Genomic DNA, 21,682 nt, shown 5'->3' on the forward strand with positions numbered 1-21,682 from the left:
AACCTCCGCCTCCTGGGTTCAAGCAATTCTCGTGACTCAGCCTCCAAAGTAGCTGGGACTACAGGCATGCGTCACCATACCTGGCAAATTTTTGTGTTTTTAGTAGAGATGGGGTTTCACCATGTTGGCCAGGCTGGTGTCAAACTCCTGACCTCAAGTGATCTGCCCACCTCAGCTTCTCAAAGTGCTGGGATTACAGGTGTAAGCCACAGCACCATGCTCAAGTATCTGCTCAAATCTTTTGCCCATTTTTAGTTTGCCATTGTATTATTTACTTGTAAAAGGTCTTCTTATATTCTAGATATGAGTCTTTTGTCAGATAAACTATTGAGAAATTTTTCTCCCAAACTAGCCGGTTTTCTCATTTTCATAATGGTATCTTTTGTGAGCAGAGATTTTAATTTTGCTAAAGTTCAATTTATCAATGTCTTAAAGTTTATGGTCAATGATTTTTTTGTTTCTTGTCTAAGAAATCTTTGATTTCTTTAAACTTGTAAAGATAGTCTCTTATGTTTCTTTTAGAAGCTTTATAATTCTGGATTTTATGTATTGGTCTATGATCCAGACATAAGTACTCTATGTATGGACTGATATACAAGTTAGAGTTCATTTTCCCCATATGTTTACCCAGTAGTTCCAGTTTCATCCAGTTGTTCCAGCACCAACTTTTAACAAATTTCAATAGTTTTTGAGGTACAGACGGTTTTTGGTTACAGGGATGAGCTCTTTAATAGTGAATTCTGAGATTTTAGCAGCACCAACTGTTAAAAAAAGAAACTTTTTTTTTTTTTTTTTTCAGGGCAGGTGGCTCATGCCTGTAATCCCAGAACTTTGAGAGGCTAAGGTTGGAGGAACACTTGAGACCAGGAGTTTGAGACCATGCTGGGCAACACAGTAAGACTTCGTCTCAACAAAAAATTAAATAGTTGGGCATGGTGGCATGTGCCTGTAGTCCTAGCTACCTCGAGAGGCTGAGGCAGGAGGATCACTTGAGCCCAGGAGTTCAAGGCTGCAGTGAACTATGATGGCACCACTTCACTCCAGCCTGGGCTGTAACACAGTAAGACCCTGTCTCTAAGAAGTAAATAGATAAATACTTTTTAAAATTTTTCCCATTGAATTGATGTGATTTATGAACCTTTTTTTGAACTCTCTTCTGTCCCATTGGTCTGTCTGTCTATCGTTATACTGGAGTACCACTCTGTCTGAGATTTAGAGTAAGTCTCTAAATCAAGCACTGTAAGTCCTCCAACGCTGTTCTTTTTCAGAATTGTTTTGGCTATTCTAAGTCCTTAACATTTCCATGTAAATTTTAGAATCAGCTCGTCAATTTCTATAAAAATGCCTTCTAGGATTTTATTGGGTCTGCGTTAAATCTATAGATCCATTTGAGGATAGAAATCTTAATGTTAAGTCCTCTTCATGAACCATTTATTTAGATCTCCTTTATCTCAGTAATGTTTTATAGTGAAAAGATCTTGCATCTTTTTGCTATATTGTTCCTAAGTAATTTTTCCATGGTATTGTAAATGAAACTGAATAAATACATTTTTAAATAACATCTAGTTATTTTTAGAGTTTCCTAGTGACTTTAAGTTTAATTTTACAAAAGCAGTAAATTATAAAGTTAAAGAACATAGATAAATTAAAAAAACCATACTTCTACTGCTAAGAATACCATTCATTATTAATATCTATATTTTATCTATATACACAGATATCCATATGTATATTTTTAACCACATGAGATCATACTGTACAGGCTGTTTTGTAATCTGCTTTAAAAAAAAGTGTCAACCTTTTCATATCAATAACATTTCTTTCTATCTAAAATATAGTCCATATTCAAGTTTCCCTAACTATCTCAAAAGGTGCTTTACATTTATTTGTCCAAATCAGACTCCTATCCAAAAACATAAACTGTATCTGTATGTTTTATCTACAAGTCTTTTTTAATTTAACACAATCAGATATGGTGATTTCTATTACGAACGTTAGACCTTATTTAATAAAGCATTTTGCCACTCCAGCCAGAGTGACAGAGCGAGACCCCATCCCTAGAATGAATGAATGAATAAATAAAGTGTGTTGTAAATGTCCACGTAAAGGTAATTTTTCTTTAAATATCTCCATTTTTTTCCCCTTAGGGATAAACATATTTGAGAGAGAAGCCAATGAAAATCTTTAAATTCCCTAACTTATTTTAAAGATATCAATGAAGTTATCCAGATTTTCAAATGAGTCATTGAGAATGAATATGTTACAGGATAAAGGCAGTTAAATGTCATGTATCAGGGAGAGATTTCAAGTGGTTATATGTTTTATTTTATTTTACTTAAAACAGGGTCTTGCTCTGTCATCCAGGTTGCAGTTCAGTGGTACGATCTCGGCTCACTGCAACCTCCGCCTCAGGTTCAAGCAATTCTCCTGCCTCAGCCTCTGGAGTAGCTGGGATTATAGGCATGTGCCACCACGCCCAGCTAATTTTTGTATTTTCAGTAGAGACAGGGTTTTGCTGTTTTGGCCAGGCTAGTCTCAAACTCTTGACTTTAAGTGATCCATCTGCCTCGGCTTCCAAAGTACTGGGATTACAGGTGTGAGCCACACGCCTGACTGATTATATATTTTAACATAGGAAACATTAAACAAACTTTGAAAAGTTCTTTTAAAAAAAAGGTAATAAAATAATTAAAAAATAAACCCCAGCTGAATGAACTAGGTCAGTTTCTTCAATGCTAGCTTTTAAGAAACCATAGAAGGAGGCAAAGTACTTCTATAGTCTAATAGTTCATTAAGAGATAAAGGCAAATAGTGGTTGACTGATCCTTGTGAAAGAAATATTTCAGTAATAGAAACTACTGATGAGTCATGGTTATTAAGTCTACTGGTGGTGCTACAACTGTCCCTTATTGGAAGAGAGGTCAATTAGTATTTTCCAAGACATTAACAAAAAAGAGAAACAGAACCCCTTCTTACTAATCCCGTCACTTCCTAGCCCTTTCTATTGTAGCGATTATTTCTAAAATCTAATGTTGAATTACTCTTATTCCTTATCTTTCCTAATATACTGCCTGTTTAATTACAAGATTGTGGCAGAGGTTCTTAGCCTGGCTTCAAAAAATCAATAATCCCTGGAACGATATAAGGAATGTTGCATGTCTGCATTTTTCTAGTAGGTCAATAGTGTTAAACAGATTCTCTCAATGGGGTTGATAAGATTCAGAACCACTAAGACAGACAGCTAGATTGGCAATTTTTCTAGCACATATTATTTGACTGTGGTATAAAACACAGCCAACTTTCAATTATAATAAATAAAAGACATTTATTAAATAAAAGTTATGAAATATAATCAGAGATGTATCCTCTGAAAGTGTTTTTCAGATTGCAAATTGTGACCCACTAGTGGGTTGTGTCTAGCATTTAAAAAACAAAAACAAAACCAGAATACACCAGAATAGAAAATATCTTTTTTTTTTTTTTTCTGAGAAAAAGTCTTGCTATGTCACCCAGGCTGGAGTGCAGTGGTAGGATCTTTGCTCACTGCAACCTCCATCTCACAGGTTTGAGTAATTTCCTGGTAAGTTTTGTATTTTTAGTAGAGACAGGGTTTCACCATGTTGGCCAGACTTGGTCTCGAACTCCTGACCTCAAGGGATCCGCCCACCCTGGCCTCCCAAAGTGCTTCGATTGCAGGTGTGAGTCACCGCACCCAGCCAGAAAATATCACATTTTCTGTTGTGATACTGAAAATCACAAATTGTGGGTACACTTGGTATAGTAAGGGCATTGTTTCATAAAACCTTTATGTCTATTTTATGTACATGTGTGTTGTAAACTCGGTCATGATATAAAATATATTTTCTTACCATGGGTGATAGTCAACAAGGGTTGAAAAATAGTGCTTTAATAACTGTTTTTCTCTTTTCTGTTTTGCCTCAAAACTTCTTGATATGCCACTTCTATAGAAGCTTGGAACCAAAAAAGTTAATGATGATAAAATTGATAATGATGATATAAAGAGTAATATTTACTGAATATTTACTATGTGCCAGGAACTGTGCTGTTTTACTTTAATGATCTCACTTAATCTGTACAACCCAATGAGTATTATTAATTTCTATTTTATAGAAGAGAAAACAGATTTAGAGAAGTAAAATAACTTGATTTAGACCTAGGTCTCTCTGACTCAAAGCCCATGCTTACCATATAAACTGCAGGCAATGGATCTCCTAGATAACCTGAAGAGTAGCTGATTCACTTGGTGATACACATGAATTAAATATTATAATTTTAGAAAGGTTTAGAGCGCTGGTCCTATGATGCTACATTGTCCTTTAAATTCATTTATTGTTTTGGTTTCAACTGATACTGCATATTCCTTAAAACTAGTTGTTTCTTCCTAGAGATATATTTTATCTTTTAATTTAGAAGGTTTATATATAGGCATGGCATATGATGTGTTTTATTAATTCTCAAATTTAAAGATCCCTTCAGAACCCTAACTAGTATAAAATTATAAGTGGCAGAATGACATATAAACAAATGCTGTTTACCTCATGGGTTTGTTGTGAGAATTCAACACTTACAAAAAACACTGATAAAAAATACCACTAGTATCTGTCACACAGTAAATGTTCAATAAATGTTTATCTATTATAATAATCATACAAGAAGACAGTGAAGTCTATCTAGTTTTTTTGTTGTTGTTGTTTGTTTTTGGGTTTTGCTGTATTTTCCCTCTACTTTAATGTTTGTCTTTGGGAATGGTCCAAAAATTTTGCTACTTCACTTTTTATAGAAAGAGGAATTTAAAGTGTTTCTACAGCTATATATTTACAATGAAAAATCATTCAGATAGTTCAGTTCACAATTCAACTGACCATCTAGCAGCTTGAGTTCAAGGTTTATAAACACAAATGCCTACCAGCCTAAGCAGGTAACCTGAAAGAGAAGTGGGATGGTGAAGGGTGAGGTGGCTTAGCTTGTATGAATGCAGAACAGGGTAGAGTACTCTTTCTAAAAGCGGATATCACCATTTGGTAACTGAAGATTTTATGCCATGCAGGAATGTAATAGGGTTTATACTGTCAGATTTTCAATTGAAGCCAGAAATCAACTGAAGAATTTGGGCAAATTCTTGATTATTGAATGTTGGCATAAATTTAAATAATAAAATGCTTTGTGGGCCAAACAAAACAAGTCTATAGACTAAATGCAGCATACAGACTGGCAGTTTGCCACTCAGCTTTAGTTTATGCCATCATTTAGATATTCTAAACTGACCAACACAGCCTAGGTAAGAATATTATAAACTACAAACTTTCAAACGGTGTCCAGTGGAGTAGGGAGAAGCATCCCAGAAGATACACATTCTGCAAGTGTAACTCCTCCTCTTTTTTTTACACTAGCTTTCTTTGGATAAGCTATTGCTATTCTGAGAAAAAAATTTCACAAGAGGCTGGGCATGGTGGCTCACGCCTGTAATTCTAGCACTTTGGGAGGTTGAGTCGGGTGGATCACCTGAGGTCAGGAGTTCAAGACTAGCCTGGCCAACATGGTGAAACTCCGTCTTTACTAAAAATACAAAAAGTTAGCTGGGCGTGGTTACAGGTGCCTGTAGTCCCAGCTACTCGGGAGGCTGAGGCAGAAGAATCACTTGAACCCAGGAGGTGGAGGCTGAAGTGAGCCGAGATCACACCACTGCACTCCAGGATGGGAAACAAGAGTGAAACTCTGTCTCCAAAAAAAAAAAAAATTTCACAAGATGTCCTAGACATAAGCCTGTGTGGATAGAGAAGTGATTTCAAGTTAAGGACAAATAATCATGAATGCATAAAGAAAAAGTGAGTATGTTTACCTGACTTCAGGAGAAAATTTGCATTCAAGATTCAAGAGGTAAAAAAATTTTATTATAGAAGGAAATGCTTGCATTTGATAAACTTTTGTAAGTTTCATATAAGTATGAAATGATACTTATAAGATATGTTTTATTATAAGCTTATTATAAGCATTAAAAGATATAAGTGTTTCATAACTCCTTATACTTTTATAGGAGCATAGCATCTTTCATGGGGATGAACTGGTTAGCCCATAAAGTGAAAATTTTTACACAAAATTACTTTTGCAAATCCCTCAAATCACACTTAGTAAAGGAACATGGTTTTGTATATACCATACCACTTAATACATTGAAACAATTAATTTTTACTTAATAATTGGAACAGATAATGTTTCTTCAAATATGCATGAATGAAGCACAGCTAAAATTTTAAACTCTCGCCCACTGAGGCCAGTTAGACTGAATGACTGTAGTGTGGTATTGTAGAGGGGACAAACTAACCTGAAAAGCTAACTTTTGCTAAATACTTGAAAAAGATATCAGTTGAAATACCCAGACAAAAAAGAGGCACTGAGTGACTTCAATGCCTAAAGGAACCAGAGATGTGGAAATATACAGTGAATGGTCCTGTGGGTATCTTTCCAAACAACACAGGAACTAAAAAATATAATTGAATGTTCTCATTAATACAGTTTCTGGTAACCTGAGTGTTGACCCCATTTCTAGGCAAAGAGAAGTAACTTGCCCAACCCTGTTGTGAGGGAGACTCAAAGGTATTTTACTTCTGACCTAAATGTAGTCTCAAGTTTACTTCATTTCTGGGATGTAAGTACAGTGCAACAGGTAAGAATTTAAATCTGTTTGATTTTTATTATAAGTTACTAAATTGGCATGCCAGTTTATACGTGAATAATTTCACTAGGACCTAGTCATTTCTAAGTAAAATGAAAATATAGAAGTATAGCTAAGGATTGGTTCAAACACCAAGGCAGATGCTAAAGCTCTCCTAAGGCACATCATAAACAATAGGTCTATGTTTGCTACAGATTAAAAGTGTTCATTTAATGGGGCAGATACAACCAAGAACTGGTGACTATAAACTAGTCACAGCGGTAACTTTAATCACAATCAACAGGCTCAGGGACTCTCATAACTGTGTGGCTGACAGACTGAACAATTATGGAAGGTGTTTTCTGTGCTTGAATCAATCAGAATAGTAATAATGGTGGGATTACTGAAAAAAAATTAACCTGTACTATAATCTGGGGTCAGATTTTTTTTTTAAAAAAGGATATAAGCTGTATTCATGACAACATGTTAATTTCAGTAATCAGGCAGGGTGCATAGACTTGACAATTAATTATGTCAGCTCACTTTAAACAGACATTGGTTGCTAACATAAATTGACTCTTGGAAGGTAAAAAATGATTTGGTTAACAAATGGCTGATAAAACAATCTAGGCTTTGCAAGGCTTAGTGGTCCTTTATGAGCCATGACTTACCCGTATGGACTGGCACTGGTATAGGAATCGAACTCCTGATACATGAGCTTGCGGGTTAGACAGGAGACCTACATATGCCCACAACACCTGGATCTCCAGGGAAACTGGTATGAGACAGCAAGAAATACAGCTGATAGCCTGCAGAAGGGTAAAGAAGCATCTGCTTGAATTGCCTGATGGTTGCCTATAGTCAACCACTATGCAATAAGCCGTTGTTTCTCAAGCATTATTCAGTAATAAGGAAGGCAATGTAGCTTAGTGGAAAAACACAAAAGTTCACAATAAGACTATGTTATTATTCCTGATCTTTTTTTTTTTTTTTAGACAAAGTCTCACACTCTCGCCCAGCTGGAGTGTGCAGGGGTACAGTCTCGGCTCACTGCAACCTCTGCCTCCCAGGTTCAAGCGATTCTCCTGCCTCAGCCTCCCGAGTAGCTGGGATTACAGGCATCCACTACTACATCTAATTTTTTTGTGTGTATTTTTAGTATAGACAAGGTTTCACCATGTTGGCCAGGCTGGTCTTGAACTCCTCACGTTGTGATTCGTCCGCCTCGGCCTTCCAAAGTGCTGGGATTACAGGCGTGAGCCACCACGCCCAACCTTTGATCTTTTTTTTTTTAAGATGGAGTCTCGCTCTGTTGCCCAGGCTGGAGTACAGTGGTGTGATTTCAGTTCACTGCAACCTCTGCCTCCTGGATTCAAGCGATTCTCCTGCCTCGGCCTCCCCAGTAGCTGAGATTACAGATGCCTGCCACTACACCTGGCTAATTTTTGTATTTTTAGTAGAGACAGGGTTTCACCATGTTGGTCAGTCTGGTCTCGAACTCCTGACCTCAAGTGATCTGCCCGCCTCAGCCTTCCAAAGTGCTGGGATCACACGTGTGGGCCACAGCACCTGGCTTCATTGATTAATTTAGATAAGTTACTGAGTATCTCCTATGTGTGAGGGGCTTAGTAGGCATTGGCTTGAGCAGATCATGTGGCTAAAGTAAAGGACTTGAACACACGAGCAGTGTAAAGTCAAAGAAGATGATACCTAAGGGTTAGATTATGAAGTGCATCCAAGTAGTCTGTTTGGAAGCCATCAGAGAACCTCGAAAGTTTCTAGAATAGAAACATGGTATACCTAATGCAGTACTCCAGGAGGATTAATTGCAAGATGCAGAAAGGCATATCATTCTATATGGTTTTGATTTTTAACCAGATAATGCATTTTCATGCAAATAATTGTAAAAATATAAATTTTTATAATTACAACAGAAATAGCACAATTTTAACCTCATGAAAGTCTGTGCTGACCAAATATTCAAAAATATAAAATATTTGAAATACATGATGAGATTTTTGAACAACAGAAATCTGTAGATTATCTGCCTTCAAATTTTTTTCTAAGTAAGGAAAATACATTAGGTATTTTAAACCTAACCTGAAATAACTACTTCAGGCTGGGAACAGTGGCTTATGCCTGTAATCCCAGCACTCTGGGAGGCCAAAGCAGGAGGATCACTTGAGCCCAGGAGTTTGAAACCAGTCTGAACAACATAGTGAGACCTTTCCTTGTCTCTACAAAAAAAATCAAAAAATTATCTAGGCATGGTGGCATGTGCCTGTGGTCCCAGCTACTCGAGGGACTGAGGTGGGAGGATCGCTTGAGCCCAGAAAGTTGAGACTGCAATGAGCCATGATCATGCCACTGCACTCCAGCCTAGGTAATAGAGCAAGATCCTGTCTTAAAAAAAAGCAAAAAACAAAAAAAACAAAAGGCCAGGCACGGTGGCCCACGCCTGTAATCCCAGCACTTTGGGAGGCCAAGGCAGGTGGATCACAAGGTCAGGAGTTCAAGATCAGCCTGCCCAATATGTTGAAACCTCATCTCTACTAAAAATACAAAAATCAGCCAGGTGTGGTGGCAGGCGCCTGGTAGTCCCAGCTACCGGGGAGGCTGAGTGAGGCAGGAGAATCCCTTGGACCCAGGAGGTGGAGGTTGCAGTGAACTGAGATCACGCAACTGCACTCCAGCCAGGGCAACAGAGTGAGACTCCATCTCACAAAAAAAAAAAAAAAAAAAAAAGGGCTTTGAGTGGGCATGATTTCTTATACTCTTCCTTCTATGACAAATGCATTATCTGTGGAGACAAGGCTGGTTTTAAACTTACTATCCATGATTTACAAAGGGGTAAAAATGAGTCTTCATCAGAAAGTGTATTTCTCTCCTTACTGAAATGTTGCAGTGCCTGTTGAGGATCCTGGTCCACCCTCCTTTCTGGGCTGGGTCAGCATTACCAAAGATGGCAACATGCTGTGGTCTGGGCCTTCCATGAAGAGTCTGATAAATCTCCTGCTGCAAGTGGCTGCAGTCTGCCTTCTTCAACCTGTAATTAAACACCATGGAGGCCGAAGTCCGACGCTAACATAATAATATACCCATATTAGTACTGTATATTAAACCAAACATTGGAAATATTATAAAATAGACCAGAGGGTATAATCCTTAGTAGGTATTAACGACTGCCAGAAAACTCTTAGCAATATTAACACTATCTAGAGTAAAACACTATTCCTGATTTAGCATCTTCCGAAGTCATTAAAAATATAAAAGTTACCATATCAGCATATTCCCTACATATTCCCAGTGAAATTGTAGGAAATGATGTGGAAGCAAAGAACTACCTGAGCTTGCATCCAGATATTGCATTCACTCCAAACTGTACCTCATGTCTGTTAACAGAGCAACTTCCATTACCCTGGCTCTGTAAGAGGGTCATCCAAAGTGGAAAAGTGATGATCAAGGACATCATAACAGAAAAAAAAGGAGGCAGCATTGTAAAATGTATGTTCTCATTCTCCCTTAATGCTATTTATTTTATATTACTACCATAATGTGCAAGTCACAAATTTGTTTTTTTCCTCAAAAAATCACAGAGAGACAACTACGATTCCAAAAATGATTAACCATATATTAGTATATAAGTACCTTGTTAAAACGAACAAAAAATTTCTCACCTTTGGCTAGTCTAACATAAGTTTGAAAGCCTTTGCCGCTTTTCTCATTAGGTTGCAACAGGCCACCCAGCTCTAAAAAGGATACTGAATAACTTACATCACCAGTCAGAGCCAAGAGTGGCTTCCCAACTATATAGCCAGGATTCCCACTTCTAGGACTGGTGATAGAAGCAGCTGTGCTCTGTTGAAAAGCCTGCAGAAAGAGTGGAGAAGTCAATTATGGAGGTAAGCATGCTTTCCCACCTCCCACTGCTTGGCTTCACCATACCCTTCCTTAAGGCAACGCAATCCAGTAAGTGAGCTACACTGAACACTCTGGCTTCTTTCCACAGTGTAGCATTTTGCTTCTTTCACTTTTCTTAACTCACTAAAATAAATCCTTCATGATCTGAATATTGAAATTCACAATATGCTGCTTTTACCAAGGATTACAACCAAGAATCTACTAAGGATCCCTTAACCCTGTTTCTCAAAAATTACTAGCAATTTAGCAATAATAACACAGCCTGGTTAAAATCTGAAGATTTTAAATGTAATTTAAAAAATACATATTTTAATTAACTATAGATGTTCCAGAGATGAGTTCTGAGAGACACAGCAGTTGGTTGATCACCTGAGGGTAGAGTTGAGAAAATCTATGCTGGGTTCAAAAAGAGGAAAGAAGTAGCAGAAAGCCAAATGCCGGTGATTAAGACTGAACACTCAGATTAAGTGGGAAATGAATAAAATGCTGACTGCCCAGAAATATGAGAAAAGCTAGTTAAAGAATTTTTGTAGGTGTTGGCTGAATTTATGATTCAAAATGACTGTAAAAAAAGTTTTGATTTGAGATTGAAGTCCTGTTTTGTTGGGGGCCAGATAGAGAATTGGAGAAAATGTTAATGAGTAAACACTTGTAGAATAACTACAACTTGTAGTAAAACTATGGAATATTAAATGTTGAGGCCTCAATCGACAGAATGAACTAGGCCTTCATATTCTTATTCTATTTCACATGTATTAGAAAAGCAAAGGAACTATTTCTAACCCGATATTTCTTCCCCTCTAAATCCCCTATGAGAAAAGGGCCCTAACCCTGAAATGAAGGATGAAGTGTTGCTGTAAGGAAGCGCCTGGCTCAATAGTCAGGTTGGTTTGTCCCAAACTGACAGAAACCTTCTGGATTCCAAAAGTCCCATTGGTCTCTATCTCATAGGTGACCTGAAAAGAAAAAAGAATCAATTAATAAAAAATAGTTATTGGGCCAAATATGTTCAGGACAGAAAGTTTTCTGTCTTCAAGGGTGTTTTTATAACTAAATGAGGTAGACTGAAACAGTAATGTTAAAAATGCCAAACACAAATACTATGAAAGATAAAGATGATTTCATATTATATTTGTATATGAAAAAGAAACTGGATAGAGCCCTTTAAAAGGGTTTATGGGTAGGTGAGTTTATGGTAGGAATTGAAAGGGTAGAAAAAATAAGTTGATTATGGGCAGAGGAGGGCAAGCAGAAACAGGCAGAGGTGAGCATGAAACAGAAATCTGATTTACTTGGCTCTCACAATATTTCAGAATTAATAAAGATAGTTGCTGGGGATACAACAATTGAAAGTAACCTTAAATTTCTGAGCATAGTCTTTAAGAAGATGCCTTAAGAAAATTCTTACTTTTTTAGCTTAGATCGTTTAGAGAACAGAAGAATAGAAGTTGATTAATCTACTTCAGACTTTCAGATGATACTGACTGTGTCAAGAGAAGAAGATGTGGTCAGTCAGTAAGAATCAGTAACGGACTGCAGGCGGGCAACGGAAGAGGTGTCAGAAATAATTTTAATGTGCTGGACCTGAAATACTGGAGGATGTGGTGATGGAAATAACTGAAACGTGGTAGGGAGGATAACGGGCTCAATTATTGACAAGTTTAATTTCAAAATTGTTGGGAATTGCTGAAATTCACAGTATGCTACTTTTAACAAGGATTACAACCAAGAATCTACCAATGCAACAAGTTTGCATTCCCAACATTGTTAGAGAATGCAGACAAAATTCAGTGGGGTCAGTCTGACACTTAATGGAAGACGAGGCACCTCTGGCAGTGTTGATCAACATATATCAGTCCAGAATCTGCGGTCAGTAGCCCTACCTGGGAAACTACATTCTGACAAGTGTTTCCAGCCAACAGAGGAGCATTAGCCTGTGAGGTAAGTATTACAGGAACCTGGAACTGGCAATGAAAAGAAGCAAACAGTTAACTAAAACTGAAGGCAGTATTTTGTCTTATATCTATTAATAGATATCATGCTAAGGTAAGTATTTTTCCTTCCCCTTGACCACCCTCTTCCTCTCTTCTTCCATCACCAGCCAACAACTTAAATTCAAAAGTCTTTCTAAACCAGCACTTCTTAAAAGTTATTTCTCTGAACACTAGTTCTATTAAATATAAAACAAGGGTTCCATAGTCAAATAATTGTGAGAAATACTATATTCAGTATTCCCCTTAAAGATTAATAAGGCCCTCTAGCAAATTAAAGACTCCAGGTGGGGTGAGATGGCTCATGCCTGTAATCCCAATACTTTGGGAAGCCAAGTCAGGAGAATTGTTTGAGGCCAGCAGTTCAAGACCAGTCTGGACAACATAGCGAGATCCCCATCTCTACAAAATAGTAAAACATTAGCTGGGCGTGGTGGCACATGTGGGGCTGAGGTAGAAGGATTAGCTGAGCCCAAGAGGTTTAGGCTGCAGTGAACCGTGACCATGCCACTGCACTTCAGCCTGGGTGACAGAGCAAGACCCTGTCTCTAAAAAAAATTAAGAAGCCCACCCTAAATACAGTTTATTTAACCCAATGTTTACAAACCTATCTAACACTTTATGGATCCTGGTTTCATATGAGGCTATTAATTGTATAGAACGTACTTGCAAAAGCACCGTTTTAGATCTACTTGTTTGCTATATCATGCTTACATTTATCTTTCAATAGTACAACTTAGACTAAAATTGCCTCAGATGCAGAGGAGCCAAATATTATTTTTCCTTTTTCCTGGTACAACAGCATCATACCTCCATATTCTGTGGATCAGTCATGCCTCTTGGAACCTAGGAGAACAGCAGGGACATGAGTGTGCATCTACCTTACCAAAAATCACCAGTAGCTTATGGTTTCACACTACTAACAATAGACTTTGGTTTTTTTTAGGGGGAGGGGAGAAGTCAAAATATTAGAATGATTTACTTCCTCTATTCCACCTGACTCTTCTTTACACTAAAATGCCAGGAAGTGGAGCCAGACAGGAGGGTATAGACTGTGAAGCCTGTCTACTCTGACAGAGCTCTACTGAATAGCAAAAGCAAGAAGTTTGGTGAAATAGGTGTTTTCCCCCTTCCACCCTTGCAAGCCGATCCCATTAGTGAGAAGGGTGATGATCTCTTATCCTGGATATAGATCCCCAGTTATTGCATTTGTCTTCAGATATGGTTTCCAGGCCCTCTGTCTTTCACATGGCTCCTGGGGATTCTGACTTCTAGTTCAATGCTCTTTCCACAACCCACAACAGTGAGAAGCATGTTCGCTTCAACTTCATCATAGTGACAGTGTAGGGAGAGAAAGGACACCTACCTTTAAAACTGTGAAGTTATAGTAAGAGGCAGCATTGAGGGCTGAATCCAAGGTACAGCTACTGGCCAGGTTCTTGAAAAAACGAGTGCAAGTTGTGCTTTTACTCTCTAGGAAACCTTAAACACAAATAGTTAACAGAGTGGCACATGAGAAAGCCTGTTTTAAATTGAATGAACAGGTTGGTACTTTTGCTCCGGATTCACCTGCAGGATTGCTTTCAGCACAGAGTCCCGCAGCTCCAACTCCTGCAGGTTGTCTCAGCAAGCTTATTACAGACCACTTGGGGAAGTAAGTAAGAATGGGGTCCCCAGCCTGAATAAAACATAAAAGAAAATTTGTTCATAGTGAGACTGGACTAGACGACAACAGAAAAGAAAGAGTAGAAACAAGGTTAACTCAAGGGCATGATTACGTGGACAGTACTGCCCTCCAAAGAGCTGACAATGGTTTAGCTAGCTGCAGGGTAGTGCTGCAAAGATACCCTGTCAGCTGTCTGCTATGAGAGTGAAAACCAAACCAAACAATCCCATCCCCTTCCCCAGGCTCACCCTGTAGAAAGATGGTGGTGATTGAGTTTGGAATGTTGAAGTGAATGATTCGCCTCCAAACTCTGCAGCCAGGGCCTGGAAGTTGGTTGCATTGACCTTTTGAAGCTTCTGGAAATAGTTTAATTTTGCTAAAATGTTTTTTAAAAGAAAAGGGAAGTTTAGATAAAAGAAAAATATGCCAAGTAGCTAATTTTAAAAAATATTTTAATTGAAGCATAATATACAGGGTACAAATCTTAAGTGCAAACTCAAAGAATTTTTACAAATTTATATACTTATATTACCACTACTTAGATCAAGTTACAGAATATTTCCCCAGAAGGCTCCCAATCAATACTCCATCTCCAGAAATAACAATTCTGATTTCCATCACTTCTTAATTTATTCACAAACTACTAACTGAATTATTGTTTTAATAGGAAGATCTGAGATAAGAATATGGTCAATGAATGCCAGTCAGTTTCAAGTCACTGATGGCCAAGAATGTGTATGATCAGCAATTTGTGATGAAAATAGGAAGCTCAGCCAGGCGTGGTGGCTCAGGCCTGTAATCCCAGCACTTAGGGAGGCCGAGGCGGGTGGATCACCTGAGGTCAGAAGTTTGAGACCAGCCTGGCCAACATGGTGAAACCCGTCTCTACTAAAAATACAAAAAATTAGCCAGGCATGGTGGCAGGCACCTGTAATCAGAAGAATCGCTTGAACCTGGGAGGCAGAGGTTGCAGCAAGCTGAGGTCACACCACTGCCCTCTAGCCTGGGCAATAAGAGCGAAACTCCATCTCAAAAAAAAAAAGAAAAGAAAATAGGAAGCTCGATAATGCTCATGTCTGCCCCATATCAAATGAGTCTCTAACAGAATTGCACTATTTCCATAGGAACATGGAACAATTAGACACAATTATGACAATTATTTGATCTGTCCTTCCCAAATCTTCCTGTTTCCTCTAAACTTCAACTGACCAGTCCTAACAATGTTTCTCTCTCTCAAGTTCATAGATTTGTTGCATTTTATTCCTTAAGCCTTATAATTCCTCCATTCAAGATTTTAGATACTTAAAAAGGGTATTTTCTGGAACAATTCTATAATTTCTATGATAGCAATGTATAAATCTACCCAAACTCCTGCAGTCTTCTCTTTATGGCACTTTAGAACCAGTAGAGAGATGCAGGAAAAGGGCTGTGATGCTGTCCCCTGCCCAGAGGGTGGCAGGTGATTGACAACACTCTGTCTGCTTTACTACTCAGGTGCTAAATTGAAAAAAGAACATTGGGAAACATGCCCCTTGCCAGTTTCATTCTTCATATAATTAATGGTCATTTGTACAGAGTAAAAGAGGTTACAATACTTGCATCATTGAAAGCAAATGAGGATTCCACGGTAAATGAACCTGACCTTTATACTCTGTGATAATGGATAACATCTTAATTATCTGACTTTTCAGCTTCTGAAAAGTCAGCATGAATGTAGCTCTCAATTCTGGGGCCTTTCAGACTACTCACTCTCCACGCATCTCCTAGATCCTTCTTATTCAAAGTGGGGTGCACACATTAGTAGCTCAGGGATCACCTGGGAGCTTCTCAGAAATGCGGACTCTCAGGCCACTCCCCAGACCTGAATCAAAATCCTCATGTTAACAAGATCTCCAGGTAATGTGTATGCATATTAGAATCTGAAAAGCATTGCTCTGAAACAGGTGATGCTGATGCTGCTGGTCTATGGGCCACTTTCCACCTCTGATCTGAAATCTTCAAACCCTCACGCTTCCAAGAGCTATTTTAACATTTCCTTCGGAACTCAAACCCTGAAAACCACATGGAAGAGATATTTACCTCATGTAAAATGCAGTTATTTGTATCTTTATAAATGAAATAAAAGTTAAAGTTAAGCTAAGAAAGAAGGTGAACTGAGATGGCAAAATATCTATCTAGCTATTTTTTCATGGCTTAAATGAATAAGAGAAAGTTAACATTTTATCTCTCACTTCGGTGCAAAGATATTGGTGGTAGTGATGATAAATATAGGCTAAGTAGAATTTTTGCCTAAAATTTCTACCATCATAGATGATATATTACACCTAAAAGAGCTTAAAGGTATTTAGATTTCTATCACAATTTCAGGTGTCAAAGGAAACCTACAGACCATCTGACCTAATCCCATGAGGAAATTTCGATCCTCAGAGGTAAAACAGTAGCAAAAAGCCAGAGCGCCAGCTTGCAGAGCCAAGAGTAGACTGCAGACTCCTATTCCTGGTGTTTTTTCCCCACTCCAGTATGCTGCACAGACTTTGACTAAAAACATAATTTACTGATGATCATTATCAGTAGATACTTTTTTTTAAATTTTATTTTATTTTGGAGACAGGATCTCACTCTGTTGCCCTGGCTGCAGTACAGTAGCATGATCACAGCTCACTGCAGCCTCGAACTCCTGGGCTCAAGCAATCCTCCCACCTCAGCCTCCCAAGTAGCTGGTACTACAGGCATGCGCCACCACACCCAGCTAATTTTACTATGTTTTATAAAGACTGGGTCTCGCTATGTTGCCAGGATTGGTCTCGAACTCCTGGGCTCATGCAATCCTCCTGCCCTGGCCTTCCAAAGTGCTGGGATTACAGGATGAGCCACCAGGCCTGGCTGTACCAATAGATACTAAGCACCATGGGGAAACAAAGATATGGTCCATCCTTTCATGGTGTTGACAATTTACCTGGAAAGATATGATGTTTACATAAACTAATAACAATATAAGAAATCCTATAGGTTCTAAGAGGGTGACTCAAACAAAATGCTTTAGAACTTCTGAGGATGGGCTTACTTCCAATAGATGAGCAAGAAAACACTCATGGAAAATACAGGTATTTCAAAATGCAGAAAGAAAAAGGAACTATAGAGTCAGAAAGAAAAGCAAATACAAACTTGGGAAAAATACAGGGCATATCTTGAGGACAACGAGTAGATGAGTTCGGCCAAAGCAGAGGGTCAAGTAGAGAGTAATGCTAAAAGAGCCAGGAACACTAAGTTGGAACAAATAGGAGATTTGACTGGCCAGCTAAGAAGTTGGATGTTATTTTATGGGAAGTGGGAAGTAATGGAGGTTTCTGAGTAAGGAAGCAACATAATGCAATGTTATAGAAAGATTAATCTAGTGAAGTGATTCTCTATAGCTGTGTATACTTTGTGTATATGCTATGTGTATATATGTGAGGAAGGTGGGCAAATAATTAGAACCAAAGGGAAACTTTTGTCTTTTTCAGACTAAACATGAATGTACACCCCAGCCTCATTCAGGGAAAAGTTCATTGATGTAATGAACCATAATTACTATTCGAAGTGGCCATATTCCTCCCTCAGGTGGTGTTGGTTAAAGAAAGTTCAGATCCACTGATCCCGAAGGAGTGTGCAGGATGGTGTGGGAGGCAGGAGTGGGGATCAAAAGCAGGGAGCCCCAGGTAGGTGCCATTGCAATAACCCTGGAGCATGACCGTAAGGCTGGATTTAAAAGGCAGTAAAATGTTTGGAAAAGAAGAGACAACATTACCTTTTTTTGAGACAGACTCTCGCTCTGTCACCCAGGCTGGAGTGCAGTGGTGCAATCTCAGCTCACTGCAACCTCCGCCTGCCTCCCAGGCTCACATGATTCGCCTGCCTCAGCCTCCCAAGTAGCTGAGATTACAGGTGCCCACTACCATGCCTGGATAATTTTTTGTATTTTTAGTAGAGACAGGGTTTCACCATGTTGGTCAGGCTGGTCTCAAACTCCTGACCTCAAGTGATCTGCCCACCTCGACCTCCCAAAGTGCTGAGATTACAGGCGTGAGCCACTGCGCCAGGTCACAACCTTATCTTAAAATGAAGCATTCACCTTGTTCCCTTTACCCTATTACGATCTAAATAACCACAAGGCTCCTGATAACTGCTTTCAAATTCAAGGCCCCCCAAACCAAAAACTGGTTGTTTTCTGAGACAAATATAGTTTTGCAAATCTTATTAACAGTCAGATGAAATCAGGATGAGGTGACTTCCAGGATGCAGGAGACATTTAAATCCATTTTGTGCAGGAACATTATTTTGCTTCATAGACATTTTAAAAAGATAGATTAGCTTAACATCTTTAGAAATGTTATAGCCATCACCAGCAAATTTTTAAGTCCACTCACCATCCCCAAAAATAATCTCAAATCTTTATTGTACTCTACAGTTGTAGAGCACTTTCGTATACAAAGCCAATGATATTATTTCTCACTTTGTAGTTGAAGAAACGGGCCTAGAAATGCTAAGGGATTTGCCCAAGTCTGTATAGCTGGTAAGGAAATGGCAGGACTGAGATCCTAATCCAATGGTCCGCCTACACTGTTGCCTCATGAAATGAAAATAAGGTTGGCATAGACTCATTTGTCAAAGATATTCATTCAAACATTATTTGGTGCTTACTATGTGTTAGGCACTGGGGATTCAGTTAGTACCCTCGTGGAGACTGTAGTAAGTGGGGGATATAGTCTATCTGTGATTATCTGAGTTAAGAGGAATGATTAAAAGGATTGAAATTAAAGCTATTTATGAGTTTTCTGATCCGCAGCCAATAGAACATAAAAAGTTGCAAATGTGGCTGGTTCGCAGTGGCTCACACCTGTAATCCCAGCACTTTGGGAGGTTGAGGCGGGCGGGTCACGAGGTCAAGAGATCAAGACCATCCTGGCCAACACTGCAAAACTCCGTCTCTACTAAAAATACAAAATTTAGCTGGTCATGGTGGCACGTGCCTGTAGTTCCAGCTACTCGGGAGGCTGAGGCAGGAGAATCACTTGAACCCCGGAGGTGGAGGCTGCAGTGAGCTCAGATCATGCCACTGCACTCCAGCCTGGTGACAGAGGGAGGCTCGGTCTCAAAAAAAAAAAAAAAGAAAGAAAAAAATGCAAATGTATTCAGTAATAAGAAAGAAAAGGCAGAAAAGGGTAGAGATTCAAAGGACAAAAGAAAAAAAAGTTTAAAAAAGAAAGAAATGGAGAAAAAGGCCAGAATAAAAGCCAATTCTCAATAAATGTTAGACCAAGCTTGTCCAACCTGCTACCCACCGGCTGCATGCAGCCCAGGACGGCTCTGAATGCAGCCCAACAACACAAATTCGTAAACTTTCTTAAAACACTAAGAGTTTTTTTGTTTTGTTTTGTTTTGTTTTTAACTCATCAGCTATTGTTAGTGTATTTTACGTGTGACCCAAGACGATTCTTCCAATGTGGCCCAGGGAAGACAAATGATAACACTCCTGTGTTAGCAAATGAGAACAGCCAACATGTTTCTACTCACAGTTGTTCACATGTACACAAAACTGCCTGATTCCATTAGAATCCATGAAAACTCTTGAAGGAAATGGGGAATTACTCCTGAAGATAAGAGAGTTGTCTACACAAACCCAGCTTGAAGACCTGTGAGGAAAGAGGAAGGAGAAGATATGTTTAGAGGGGGTGGGTGCCCCTTCTAGAAGAGTGCCCTAGCAATATCGGCCAGATGCCAAAGAGAGGACTTTTTGGACACCTATAGGACGACGCGAAAGTCTTATTCTACTGGCCAGCCCTGCTCTAGAGAATCAGAAAAGGCAGTTCCTAGGAAAAACCAAGGGAATGTCCTAGGAGTGGAAGTAGGGGCAGGAGGCACAAAGCCTAACTCTTCTTACACCCAAATGTTACCCATTGTAGGCTCCAATCCCTTTAGGATTCAATCTGAGCAACGAAGCTCACCTTACGCTGCCAGGAAGGCAGAAGGAGAAAACTGTCCTCGGATGGAGAAGATAGCAGTCCCTGTCGCAGCAGCAATTTATATCGCAGGCGCCAGGAGTCAAGTCACAGACACAGATCGGTAAGACTATGAAAGGACAACACAGACTGAGTAGGATGAGGATCCCCAAACTCTCCCAGGTGCTCACCCTCCTTCCGACAGCCCCACTCCTGCTTTGTGGCAGTTCAACTTTAAAGGCTCACAGAATTTCAGATCTCAGAAGTAAGTTTCCACCCCCACAACGTTTTCCCTCACCTGGGAAGAGGTCCACAGTCTTATTCCCAGGCGCCGAGGGAGTCACGAGAGTAGGGACCACTGTAGAGATCCCAGGCACTGCTGGGCGAGTTGCAGTCGCCTCTGAAGAGGACTGGAGGGTTCCGCCATCCATCCCTGGCTGCAGGTCCAAAGACGTGGGCACTGCCCCTGATGGGGAGGAAGAGGGCTGAGGCCGGACGCCATCGGGGAACATCAGGAGGAACACCTGCAGGAGCGCGAGCTGTGGGGTGCGCATGGGGCAGTCAGGGCCTGCAGGTCCGACGTAACCCACCGCGGTCTCCAGACGCGTTGCCAGAGCGTGGGTGGGAGGAGTCGCATAGCGTCTGACGACATCCGCGTGCCTCTTCTCATTGGCTCATGAGAAGAATGAGCGCTCTTCAGCCAATCGAAAGTGGGGTTGTTCCAGCTCTTTCAGTGTCCTTCGGTCTGCACCCTCCTCCTTAACGTGGGCCGGGGCGTGCCTTCGTTGCCTGGCAACCGCCAGTGGCGAAGGAGCCCTTGCGCCTTCTCTCCGCTAGGTGGCGGTAGGAGTTCGGCGGACGAACAGGTTCCGCGCCCACTTCGCGGCCCAGAGGACTGAGCCCGCCCTCAGTGCAAGGAAATCCCAGAGGCCAGAACTAGAATTGCAAATTTTTTTTCACCCCGGATTCCAATGGTGAGAAACCCTTTCTATGGAAGAATAATGTTCTCAGGTGGGGGAAACACACCTAAGGTCACATACCTTAAAAAACAGTCTCCGCTAAATATGGCTTTTTAATTTTTTTGAAAACACATGAGAAATAATGTTCATTCAGCTCCTTACATTTTAACATTGAGAAATTTCAAAAACCCTAAATAAATGCATCAAATCATTAAAGATGGACTGCAAGTTTTTGTTAGAAAAAGTAGTGAGAGAAAAATAAGAAAAAAGCATAGGAAAAATGTAAGAAAATAGGGAGAGAAAGAATAAAAAAAAGAAACATTGTCTAGGACGTGAGAAAATAAGATGGAGGAATGGAAATAGAAGATTTTTTTTCCATGTTAATGGCAAATTTTTTAAGCCTGTCTAAGAGGTGTTTGTTCTTCCCAGGAATGGCGTGCCTCTTCTGATTCCCCACAGCAGCGCGGGCCATATGACTTTCCTGCAGCATTGGA

The 21,682-nt window shown here is 39.6% G+C and overlaps 1 protein-coding gene across 3 annotated transcripts in view; it reads right to left on the minus strand.

The window, feature by feature from the left end:
- The window catches only part of TCTN3 (tectonic family member 3), a 29,820-nt gene extending 8,957 nt beyond the window's left edge, over positions 1 to 20,863 (minus strand). Inside the window, exons 1-13 of one of the 3 annotated variants that reach the window (XM_007963668.3) lie at positions 20,528 to 20,862; positions 20,236 to 20,359; positions 19,805 to 19,923; positions 14,500 to 14,627; positions 14,155 to 14,263; positions 13,952 to 14,067; positions 13,396 to 13,431; positions 12,478 to 12,558; positions 11,425 to 11,550; positions 10,436 to 10,543; positions 10,018 to 10,097; positions 9,566 to 9,719; positions 7,345 to 7,482 (exon numbers count right to left, since the gene is read on the minus strand). In XM_007963668.3, the coding sequence (XP_007961859.3) occupies positions 7,345 to 7,482; positions 9,566 to 9,719; positions 10,018 to 10,097; positions 10,436 to 10,543; positions 11,425 to 11,550; positions 12,478 to 12,558; positions 13,396 to 13,431; positions 13,952 to 14,067; positions 14,155 to 14,263; positions 14,500 to 14,627; positions 19,805 to 19,923; positions 20,236 to 20,359; positions 20,528 to 20,783 (1,575 nt within the window). In that variant the 5' untranslated portion in view covers positions 20,784 to 20,862. Of the gene's footprint in view, positions 1 to 7,344; positions 7,483 to 9,565; positions 9,720 to 10,017; positions 10,113 to 10,435; positions 10,544 to 11,424; positions 11,551 to 12,477; positions 12,559 to 13,395; positions 13,432 to 13,951; positions 14,068 to 14,154; positions 14,264 to 14,499; positions 14,628 to 19,804; positions 19,924 to 20,235; positions 20,360 to 20,527 lie in introns of all 3 variants that reach the window. The other 2 variants (XM_007963667.3, XM_007963669.3) reach the window with 2 other exon arrangements.
- Positions 20,864 to 21,682: the final 819 nt, after the last annotated feature.

The sequence above is a fragment of the Chlorocebus sabaeus genome, chromosome 9 (assembly GCF_047675955.1).
Source record: "Chlorocebus sabaeus isolate Y175 chromosome 9, mChlSab1.0.hap1, whole genome shotgun sequence".
Lineage (NCBI taxonomy): Eukaryota > Metazoa > Chordata > Mammalia > Primates > Cercopithecidae > Chlorocebus > Chlorocebus sabaeus.